The following is an 11918-nucleotide window of genomic DNA, read 5'->3' on the forward strand; positions in this document are numbered from 1 at the left end:
ACAACTTTATTGAAAAACACATGCAACACAACTGATATTAACGATCTCATGTTGTTTAGCTATAAAAACAAACGAATAACTAAAAAGAATTCCTGATATAGAACAAATGTTTGGCAATAAAGATGACACTTCTTACAAAAACAAAATCTGTAGTATCAAGAAAAATTCATGGCATCTATCTTGTCCAGGACAATCCAAACTGAGTTTTAAAGAATAGGGTACAAATAAGCAAACAAGTGAACTTAACTTTCTTCCATGTATTGTTATATATTGGTGAATCTCCTTAATATATATAACTTAACGGTATACGTGCAGTTTAGTGTACCAAACTCCCCATAACGTAACCTCCGTTGTTCAGGTCCTATCCCCTGACCAATCGGCTATCCTAACCATAACCACTTGAGGTCAAATGCCTAACCCCAACCAGTCAAGCTGCTTCGTAGTGTGGGTCTTCGCGTGTCCATAGTGGAATTTGGGACACTAAACTGCACGTAAACCTAACTTAACATTATAAAACATTGCAAAAACATTTGTTTTCCCCAAAATCCACCAAAAATAAATGTTCTGTGTAAAAAAAAAAAGTAAAGAAAAAGAGGCCATAATCCCAAATATGAAATTGCGACTAGCTTGCAACATAAAAACCAACAGCAAACCTTAGATAAACAAACATGCACATTTAATTAATTAAGTTTTACTCTGTGGTGACTGGGTGCTTCATTTCTCCTGAAAAAGATGAGAATCATTTAAGATGAATGGGTTTTTATTTGACTGATCACTCACTGTGGAGACAAAACCACTTTGGTCCAACCACACACATACCTGTTGACTGGAATGAACTGAAGCTTTCTTTTGACACGTTGCACAGTCTTTCTCTGCAATGGAGCCCTACTGTCAGAAGGTACCCCCTGCAAGCATTGTGTAATACGTATTTCACACTCTCTGGTTATGGACAACTTTTTACAAACAGCCAAAGTAAAAAAGGTTGCCGAGTTTAGCTGATGTGTTACTGAATATCTGTTTTCATCATAAAGAGATACATACATTAACAATGGGATACATACATCATGTGTATAATGGAGCCAACAAACTGCTTCTAAATCATTTTACCTTATTGAATTTTTTAGCAGGGTATCTCCTGTTGAACATCGTGCTTCTCTCCTCTGTGGTAAGAGCTATGCAAGGTATGAAGGTGATGCCAGGATCAATGGCACTGGACAAAGACCTGGGCAAGGCAGAGCAGGACACAGATCAGACCCAATTCCCAGTAATTACTTAATTCTCTAGTACCAAAGTCCATCTTCAAGCCAGTGAATGTACCTCGCAAATTAAAACGGTAGGTGTTACTTCAACCATGGGGAGTGTTACGGACACTGTGATGTTACTTTCATACATTATTAATGAGAAAGACCCATTTTTGCTCGGATTCCACTCTTTATTACACTGATGCACTTAAAAGACACAGCAAAAGTTTTTGTTTTTTTCTTGAAAGAGTAAAAGAAAAAAAAAAGTTACACTTCTTACAAAATATTTACAAAACCTGGCAATGCACAGCATGTTCAGTAACTCTTTTTATTTTTTTTTATAAACGAAAATAAATAGCCTTTTTTTTCCCCACATAGGAAATTCAAGAAAACGTCAACATGACAAAGAAAATGAACACACTAAATATCAAGTTTAGCAAGACAGAGAGGAGTAACTATATGTGGCTTCTGTGGAATCTGGAACAACACTTGAGTCATAGAGGTAATAAGTCCAAGACTGTTATAGTGGCTTGCATCAACAACTGAGCTTTAGATTTCCATCAATGAGTTTAAACTATACAATGAGCTAAGAGCACTGTCTGAAAAACAAAGGTTGTTATCAATATGTAGTATAGCTCCATAGTAGCTGAGAAAGCATTGTTCCAATACCAAATGGTGCTCTAAAATTGCTCAAAAACTGTGCCTATTAAGGGTCAAAATGTAATGCATTTTAACAAAGTGCACCCTGGCTTTACTCTTTATGTGCAAAAGTTAGAAGTTAGAAAGGCTATCCTCAATCTGTGGATGAGGTGAGAAGGTAATTTTCTGTAATCAGAATAACCCAGATTTAGAGCTTAAGCAGTGTGAGGTAAATACATAAAGGGGTAAGATAGGGAGGGATAAGGTGAGGGGTGAATTAAAGAGATGTGTTTTCCAGTTGGAGCTACCGACACAAGAGTGGCTCTTGTCTGCTGGACCTGAGTAGGAAGGTACTACGTGGGGAGGAGGCGAGTGGAGAGCGGCTTGTCGACACACAGTGATAAATATAATACGTGGCTGGCATGGTTGGCATTTTCCCAATATAAACATAACATAAAATAAAAGTATTTAGGGCTGCTACGAAGGCTTATTTTCATTATTTAGTACATATTTTCTTGATCAACTGATTCATCTTCATTCAGCTTCATCAGAGCCCAAAGGGATGTCTTCAAATGTTTTGTTTTGCCAACAGTCCAAACACCCAAATCAATTCAAATGACTATCATATATGACAAATTTTTGTCATTTTGATTTACTGTACACCACGTCTCGGTGTACAGTAATTGGCTCTAATCATAAAATATAGCCTATGTTTTGTCTTCTGGCTTTTATTAAGCTACCTAATGAAGGCAGTAATGGAAACGTATTACATCAACATTAACTACTTTTTAACTTTTGCACATAAAAGGACTTCTTAAAGTAAACTCACAAATCACAGGTAGATTCTGTAAGATTATATAACATCAGCATGTATTTTTCTGATTAACATTGCTAAATTGTGTTGTCCCTCCCGTACTTTGAAAAGATGCATCCAAATCTTAAGCATTTTGTCTTAACCTTAAATCTTTATTTTGTCACATTGAGGTTATTTTTTCTTGGTCACTTCTTTTTACATGAAATATGAAAGATATTTAGGATGATTTCATTTTCTGCAAGAAAGTATTCTGCATTTGGATGGTGGTACAACTCATGCAGTCTGCCTCTTGCACCAAAATGTCCCTGTATTGCTTTTCAAAGGTTTGATGATATGAATGAACCTCGGAGCACAAAAAAAGATCTTATGATGGTGCCATTGTGTTACATAGCAGTATAAATGTACAAACACAATACAAAAAAAATGCCTGTTTTATCGCATCAACACACATTCCCTTCGAGCCTATAAATGAATGAGCTTGATCATAACCTACATTCTATTTACCAGCAGGGCAAGAAATTAAGAGAAGACATTAACTCATATGAAATTGGATTATGGTGCTATGGGACATAGAGGCCAAAGAAAATACTTACAATGTGGAAAAGCCCTGCGCCTTCTCTGGATTTCTCCTGTTGCCTGACTGACAATCTGCCTCATCTATAAATTCTTCCTCTGTTCTTTCTAGATGCACTTCTTTATCATCTATCTTCATGCTCTCGCCTTCTCTTTTTTTCTCACTTAGCAAGTCTGCGCTCTCTCTTCCCTTGCTCCTTTCCCTGCTTTGAACCTGGACATGGTTGGTCCTATTAGATTCCAGTTCGACAAACACACTCTTGTCTTTAGGCATATGCACCATACTCTCGGTCTCTCCTTTCATAGGGCACTGAGACCTGTGGGCGGGCACGAGGCTCCGTGCAAAGGACATCCTTGGATGTGTCCTGGCAGTAGACATAATATTCAAAACAGGGGATCTGAACGTGGTATTTACATTTGTCTCTGTAGAGCAGGGGAAAGATGCTCGGCTGGTCCTTGCAGAGGACCAAACAGTGACTGGAGTCTGTGATTTGGGCCCCCCGCTTTGATATGGTGGAGTTGCTGATGCAGTCTCGCTGATTTTAGATGAGGTGATTTGGAATGGAGTTCGACTGAAAGTCCTAGAGTCAGTCGTGGGGAGTCCAAAGCTCTGGCGCCACTTCACTGACTCCGAGCGAGAAAGAGCAATGTTGGGACTCAAAACGGGCCGAGCTCTCTCCGTCTGAGGGATCACATCCTGGACGTCCCCCCTACCAATGCTAGGACTCCTTTGCTCGGTTCTAGCAGCCCCGGCCCCGTCTGCTGGCTCCAAAAGACCGGGGCTCCTGGACTGGACTGAGGACAGATGCGATTGTGCCCCAACGGTAGAGATGTCTGGCAGCAAACTCTGTGGTGTTGGAATAGGCCGACTACTCAAAGGAGACTGTCCAGAGAAAGGACTGATATTTGTTTTTGGAACTTCAGCCAGCTGATTTTCCTGTTTAATGTCTTCAACTTGAAGTGGGGTGCAAGCCACCACAGTAACATTCCTCAATACATCTTTACTTTTCTCTGCAGTGGAAACTTTGGCCTTTTCAGCCAGAAACCTTCTGATCTCTTGCTCAATGCTGTCGTCGCTGTCTACTGAACTGCTGTCTTCCTTTATCTCAAGAGCAGCCTGGGTACTGTGCGGCAACAGGGGGTCTCTACCCCCCGCTGCCGTTTCACCATCATGCGCATCATGCTCTTTACTCTTATTAGTTTGTTTATGTTGTGAAACTGCCTTTTTACTTGATCCAGACTTGTCTTTTATATCATCCTTACTGTTTTCTACTTTTTTCAAAGGATTGCGCCTGGAAATAGGATCCGGTTTCAACGTTTTGGTCTTCACAGCATTTCCCAGCAGGGTTTCTTCATCTTTGAGGCTCATCCTTGATTTCCGCTTTAAGTCTCTCGTTTTTTTCTTTGACTTCTTTTTTGTCTTGAGCAGGTCTTTTATAGCGGTGTCGAGGTCCTCATCACTGTCAAGTGAGCTGCTTTTGTCTTCGCTTTGCTCGGTCTTGCATAATCCAGCTATTGGGTGCGTTTGAGTTTTCTGGGAAATTACCAACGGGCAGGATTCTTTTCGATGCTCAGGGAAAGGTTTAGGGGCGGTTTCTCTAACATTGTTATCTGGCCTTGACATGTTGGAAATGCTACAATTGTCCTTTTGTTTTCTTCGCTGTGTCAAAGACAATTTTTGAGGTTTCTTTTGGGTCGCCACTTCTTTTGCTTTCCCTGGTTCATTTATACTTTGAGGCTCTTGAGTCGTAGCAGTGGGTGGCTGTTTGTGCATTTGGGCCTTCTGCTCAAGAAATTTCCGGATTTCTTGCTCTATCCCTTCTTCACTATCAATGGAGCTGCCATCACTTTCTTCATCTGGGCAGTTGTCAGGAGGTGAAGAGTGCAAGGAAGATTCGGTGGGGGTACAACTGCTAAGGCCAACGCTATGATGGAAGGCCCCCGGCATAACAGTTTTTGAAATGTCCAGTATTGCCTCGGCACACATGAGCTCTGCAGTTGTATTAGCCTTTGGAAGGGCAGGGCTAGGTTGCCCTTTAAAACCCTCTACTTTAAACATAAGCAAACCATTTCCTTTACCCTCCAAGCTCTCTGAAAGTGTATTCTTGGGTGTGAAAACAGACGAAGCAGGCGGTTGAACAAATTTCAGTTCTTTCTGTGCTCTGGTCTTTTTCTTTCTCAGTCTGTGTTTCTTCATGTTTTCTGTGCTTGTACTTCCAACAGCATGTATTAATGACTTCGTAATGGGTTTTTGCTTGTGTAAAAATGGCTTCAGGATGCTCTTCTCCTTGAGTTGCTCAAGCTGGTAGCTGCGGATAGCTTCTTCAATCCCATCGTCGCTGGTGGAGTCGGACTCCTCTTTGAGTGCAGGTGGAATGAAAGTCTCCCTTTTGTTCTGCTGCTCCTGTTTCTCCAGTTGGAATCTTTGAATGGCCTCCTCGATGCCGTCATCACTACTGGAATCATTTGAGTCTTCCTCCACCTTAACTGTGACCGGGCACTTTACTTTGTTGAAGAGGCTGATTGTTTTAGAGGGGCTCTTTGTCTGCTCTCTGGGAAAAACTAAACTTTTGGTTGTTGTACTTTTATCAAATGTCTTAACCGGGTTGTCATTTAGGGATTTAGGGATGCTTTTGATATACTTTTGTATAGGTAAAACAGCTGGTGCTGTGGGAGTCTCAGCTTTCACACTTTTTGAAAACTCACTACTGGCAATCAAAAATGCATTGCTGTCAGTGTTCTGTTTGGAAACCTCCTCAGGGGCAGGTGGGCTTCTCCTGGCAATTTTGGATGATTGTAGAAAGGTGGTGAAGCATGGTTCTGCCTTGCGTTTGTGATCATCCTTTTCCTTCAGGTATTCCAGTATTGCCTCCTCAATTCCTCTGTCTACAGAATCATCGCTGTCTGAGTCACTGCTGTTATGGTTGTTTGGGGAAGAAACATCTGCCTGTTGGTTTTCAGTGGCACCTTTAGTTTTGGACTTTGCTCCAACATAAGAACCCACTGCAACTTTGCAGACTTGGGGATGACCTTCCTGTCCTGCTGGCACATTTCCCTCGATCTCGTCGCCCATCTCGAGTGAGGATTGGGTGCTCCTAAGGCTCTCTATGATCATCTGGACCTTATCTGAGATAGGTGTGCCTCTGGTGGACAACTCAGTGTCCGAGTCATTGAAGCAAATTGGAAGGCTATAGCCTCCAGGTGGGCCACATGTTCTCCATTCTGTTTGCGTCACTGCGACAGGAGGTACATTCATCAAGTACATTCTAGTGAAGTGAGGTGAGGTCCTCGACCATTGGAGTGCAGCTGCCTCCGATCACGATCCCATTGTTCAATCTGAGAAGAAAACAAAGCAACAGAGCAACAGTAAACAACAGGTCAAACTACACTGATAATTAAAGCCACTATGTGTATAATTTCTGTGTGAATAATCCATCAAATTATTTTAATGGAATACATTGTTGTTTGTTCTGGGTCCACATACTAGATCATTTTGTAAAAGCTGTGAATGAAGTCTATTATTCCATTGGAGTATTGCAAACTGATCCATACAAAAAAGAATTTGTCTAAATGACATCCAAATTTACATTTTGTCCAACCATGTACAGACACTTTGAACTGGCAATTTATTTCAAGGAGATTTTAGGATAGTTCAGGTAGCTAACTAGGCTACTTCTACTAACAACCACCAATACATATTTAGAGATTATAAGAGCTGCAATGGAAAACTATTTTTTTTTAATCACAGATTCATTTTAAAATAACTGGTTAGTTTGTTTATTCTATACAATGTCAGGAAACTTCAGAAAATGCCAATCGCAATTTCATAGTGTACAAGGTGACGTCTTCCAATTAAAGCCCTACCAATAATGGATTTTTTTAAGAATAGTAATATCGACATTGAGTTTAGTAAAAAAAAAAATATATATTTGGAATTTTTGTATGCATTTTTATGTAATACTACAGGTAGACAGAAAAGGTGGAAGAGAGAGGGGATGACATGCAGCAAAGGGCTGCTGTCAAGGACTCAGCTTAAATGGGGCAATCGCAAAAGTTTAGTTTATATTTTTTTTACATACACAAAACACATTTTTGATAAGATTCTCTTCAATTATTTTTTTTTTTTAACGAATTGTAACCAAGATATGTTCAAAGTGGGACATTTTACATTTACATTTTACCGATATATTTCCAGTGACCTAAAATCGGCTCACTATGCACATTACAGCGGTCTACATCTAGCACTAATAGCTTATACATTACTTGTTCAGTACTACAGAAAATGCTACATAATATTGTCTCTGATACTGTATTATTATTAATATACCTTTTTTATATATGCCCCGGTTGTTGATCTCTAACCCTGACAGAAAGTAAATTTTTACAGTTGTTACTGAACATTTTGTCAGTTGCCTACCATATGACCATGAGGATCAAGAAGATAATATTTCCCCTCTATGCACGTTAACTTTCAGCTTTAACAATAATCTGACTATCTGCTCATTTCCTCTTCCTCACTCCCCTTTATTTACCCAACAGTCTATCAGAGTGGTCAATACTGACAGACGACACCCAATCAGAATACATATCCTTGTAAACAGCTACACATCCTGAATATGCAGCAGAATAGGCAATGTCAGTGCTAGGCTGCCATCACGTGGAGGAACTTGATGTGACCACTCTGCAGTACTTCATTGCAGGCTGTATGTTGTTATCACCCAATGGCGCTGCATGGTTCTAGGATATTTTGTGTATGGTTCAGGGGTGCAGGATTTAGTGCTTATTTGTGGACAATTTGATGAATTACTGGAGGATTTGAGATGACTGTGTGTGCAGTATGTGCAATGCCTGCCCTGTTTTGGTCCCCATTTACCAAATATCACACATAATTGCTAAGACAGTTAATGTAAGTCAAGTGCATAAAAGTGATTTCTCAGTTATATTGCAATACGGAACAGGATCACTGCTGGAAATCTGATCAAAAGTGAAAGGAGGCAGTGATGCTGGAAGACTTTAAAACCACTGAAGGAAGTGTTCAGGTACTTTTTTTCACATTGAGGGGAAGAATGGACTTCATTAAGACTGAACAAATCGCCCCAGGTCTTTTAGGTAGATCCAGATTTTTTGGAGCATGCCTAAAAAGCCAGGGCTGCCCATAGCCAGATCAACCTGCAAGTGGGCTCCGAGGAAAAATATAATCAGCGATTCAAAGTAAATGTATGGTCTTTTAATCAAGCCTTGGTAAGCAAAATCACAACTGAACAATAAAGTATTAAAAGTTGATTTTCACACCCCTAGAAGGCTTTAGATCAATTAAAAAAATATTACACAAATTTGCAATAAATCATATTGCCGGAAAGTAATTGCCACACAATGAACTGAGGATCTGGGCCCTGGGGGCAGTTGTCCAATTTGCCCAGTTGGTAATCCAGCCTCGGGGCTACCCTGAAGCTGTGATTGGAGTGTTAAAATCATTTTATTGTAGCACAAATAATTCAAAATAAAAAAGTATTCCACTCCACTCTGAAATGTAATGACTTTGCAGACACATTATCACAATATATTGTTGGGCCCATTTGTTGCTTACATACACCCTCCAAATTGTTACTGTTAACATATTGTTTGAGTAGGAACTGAAGTTACAGGTTGCTGTGGCTAGTCCATCCATTCATTAAAGAGCACCCAGAGTGTCAATGGTAGGCTAACAGCAGCGCTTTGATACAAATGTGCCCTCTAATTACTGTATCAATTCCCTCAAATAAAAAGTGCCAATTGGTCCTTGTCCCTTCAATACCCTCGCTCTCATTCAGTTTTAACGCTACATTGGATGTTGTTGAAGCTCTCATTGATGGACAGATTTGACTGTGTGCACATATCCAACTGTGTAATTAAATACAGAGTAATGGAAAGTTGTCACTTCATGAGCAGGTTGAGCTGCTGGAGTTAAATCACCGGTGGAATTAGTATTCAGATCTTTAATGCAATCAGAGCTGCAATATCAGAATTTAAAATTATTATTAAAACTATTATTAAAAGTCCTGCTTTCAAGTTCTTACTAAATTTGAAGTACATTACCAGATAAAGGGTACTTACTTTTATAATTTATGTACTTTTTATGCAGTATGAATGGCACCCCTCTGTCATACCATTATATAATTAGATCATTATTACTGATACATGTAAACAGAACTTTAATAATTTAGCTGATGAGGGTGGAGTTTATTTGAACAACTTTATGTATGGAAAACAATGCACCATATTGCACACACATATACATACATACATACATACATATATATATATATATATATATATATATACATACATGCATATATATACACACATACATATATAAATAAATAATTTAATACTTTAAAGTAACTAGTAACATTAAACGGGAAATCCTCAAGTACAAGTAACTTTAACTGAACTTCTTTATTGTAGGCCTACTTGACCAAATGCACTTACTTTTGCAAGGTATAACCAGAATGATTCTATTAATTTGGATCAGTTAATATTTCACAATGAGTTCAGCTTGTTTGATTGTCCCCATCATTGTTCCTGGAAAGATAACGTTACTGCCTCAGGGGAGATACCTAAAACATGCAGGCCATGTAGCTCACGAGGAGCAGGGTTGGAGACTAACAAACAAGCTGCAGTCATGCAAATCGAAAATGTTAGCTACTTCAGGTATCTGTGCCAGGCTCCGTAGATAATGGATGATAATGTGGCACCTGAACTCGACAATCAGACATCTCCAGAGACAAACCGTGTAACATCTAGTATTTTACCTTCATTAACGAGCATGCTTAAAGACATTTATTATTACGTTACCCAGTCGAAAAGTCGCTATGCAACAGCCTTTGCTAGCCTACGTACGGTAAGCCAAATGTATCCTCCCTTCCAACTCAGTATGCACCCTGCAGGGGGAATGGGCAACGCGACTACAGCCTGACACCGAGAGGCAACATGCCCATCACGTAATTATTCTCCTCGGTGATTATAACCTGCTAAACCTGGTAGAAAAGTGCAAATAACTACAGGAAACTAGGATGGGTCATCAAAGACGACCCGCTAAAAAAACGCCGAGAATCACAAAGAACGAGCTAAAAACGTAGCAGTCTTACAACTTTGTTTGACATATCATGTGTACAAAGAAAGTTTTAATAGACACGCCAACATTAGTGGGTAGAATTTTCTGTAAAACATAAGCAACGGCGTTTTTGCGTGTATTTTCCATCGCGGACGCTTTCCTTGTTGCAACGTTGCAACAGAGAAACCCCGGCTGTCCTCGTAACCCTCTAGCGGCACGGACTGCATCGATGCCCGGCGTGCAGCGTTAGGAGACTCCGCAGAGCAACCATGTTTCTTAGTACCGCGGCCATGGTTGTCAAAACCCTCGATATTCGGTCGATAACACCGCTAAACTTAAGTATTGTCCGTTAACACTTATACATAAAACCGTATGGTTACATGTTCGTGAGAAATTGACGAGATGGTGTGAAACATTGCAGGGATAACCGTGACTAGTCGGTGACTTGAAAGACACAGGCGGGCCTCCCGGCTGCTGCAGCCCGGCATTTTCTCCGGCAAAGAAAGCCTTTGTATTGAGCCAAAGCTTACCCTCCTAGCCTCGGCTGTTTTCCACACAGCTACAGCCACAAAACACAATCCACAAGTTTAACTCACCTGGACATGTCACAAAACGACCGCTACAGTAAAAGTGTGTTCATTGCTGCGTTGATTTAAGATGTTAGGAAAGCCGTCGTTGAGATACTTCGGTGTCCGTCGCCAGCTCACTAACCGCCTGAAGCTCTCGCCGTCGAGTCCCCCTCCGTACCAACTGCCGGGCGGACAAGCTTCCTGAGTCCAGCCAAGCATGGACCCTTTCAAATATGGCATCGGCATTTTCCCGGAAGATATATAGACTTACATTTGTATTCTACATTATTACATTACAAAACACAGTGATGTCATCTATTAATGCTGCATTAATAAACAAAAACAGGCTTTTCCGGGAACCCTTTTACTTTTAATAGTTGGCTAGCCTAGGCCTATCCCATATGCCACAGTTGAACTATCATACGCCTCATTAGAACGTTTTATCGACGGCAGAGTAGTTTGATGAATTAGAGTCTGTTTCTAATTATTAGACAACTCATAAAAATAAAACTATGTTGGAATAGCCTACAATCCTATTGTAGCATATACGTTTCAGTGGTGATTAGTTCAGATTAGACTTCACAACTGCTTATTTGAGAGATTTCTGTGTTATACTTCTAAAACAGGCAAGATGTGACTATGGGTTACTTCCAAACAGCACCACCTTTATAGAGAGTATCCACTTTATGTTTAATTCCAGACAATGCAGGCATTGCTATTTCAATCAAGATCCAGGAAAATAGGTCATCTTTTGCATTCTGTTCTTATTCTCAGTTAAGGTTCACCCACTGTGACTTAAATCAATATTTGTACTATATACAACGTTTACAAAAGCAGATATAAGCCTAACATTTGAGCACATTTTACTAACATGCTACTCCTTACATTTCTTCAAAAAACAATGTTTTTGTAGTTTGTCAGGTTTGTTGATTCACAATTCTTTGTAAGATATTAATCTTCAAGAAAGGCCTATGATAGGATTCATGAGT

The 11918-nt window shown here is 39.9% G+C and overlaps 1 protein-coding gene across 2 annotated transcripts; it reads right to left on the minus strand.

Moving 5' to 3' along the window:
* Positions 1 to 583: 583 nt before the first annotated feature.
* Positions 584 to 11298, minus strand: ppp1r26 (protein phosphatase 1, regulatory subunit 26). 2 transcript variants are annotated; one of them, XM_039779787.1, is made up of 5 exons: positions 10957 to 11298; positions 3288 to 6603; positions 1108 to 1222; positions 820 to 905; positions 584 to 723 (listed from the first exon to the last, which is right to left on the minus strand). In XM_039779787.1, the coding sequence occupies exons 2-5, from the start codon at positions 6530 to 6532 to the stop codon at positions 681 to 683; spliced, it is 3489 nt and encodes a 1162-aa protein (XP_039635721.1). In that variant the 5' UTR covers positions 6533 to 6603; positions 10957 to 11298; the 3' UTR covers positions 584 to 680. The 2 variants fall into 2 exon arrangements, with proteins under 2 accessions (XP_039635721.1, XP_039635722.1); XM_039779788.1 differs by lacking the exon at positions 10957 to 11298 and adding an exon at positions 10147 to 10167.
* Positions 11299 to 11918: the final 620 nt, after the last annotated feature.

Source organism: Perca fluviatilis, chromosome 17 (genome assembly GCF_010015445.1).
Source record: "Perca fluviatilis chromosome 17, GENO_Pfluv_1.0, whole genome shotgun sequence".
Classification (NCBI taxonomy): domain Eukaryota; kingdom Metazoa; phylum Chordata; class Actinopteri; order Perciformes; family Percidae; genus Perca; species Perca fluviatilis.

Coding starts and splice junctions, on each gene's coding strand:
- ppp1r26 (XM_039779787.1), bottom strand. CDS start 6,532: ATGTACTTGATGAATGTACCTCCTGTCGCAGTGACGCAAACAGAATGG. Junction 906..1,107: donor CTGCTAAAAAATTCAATAAG/GTAAAATGATTT, acceptor CAATGCTTGCAG/GGGGTACCTTCTGACAGTAG. Junction 724..819: donor CAGTTCATTCCAGTCAACAG/GTATGTGTGTGG, acceptor CATCTTTTTCAG/GAGAAATGAAGCACCCAGTC.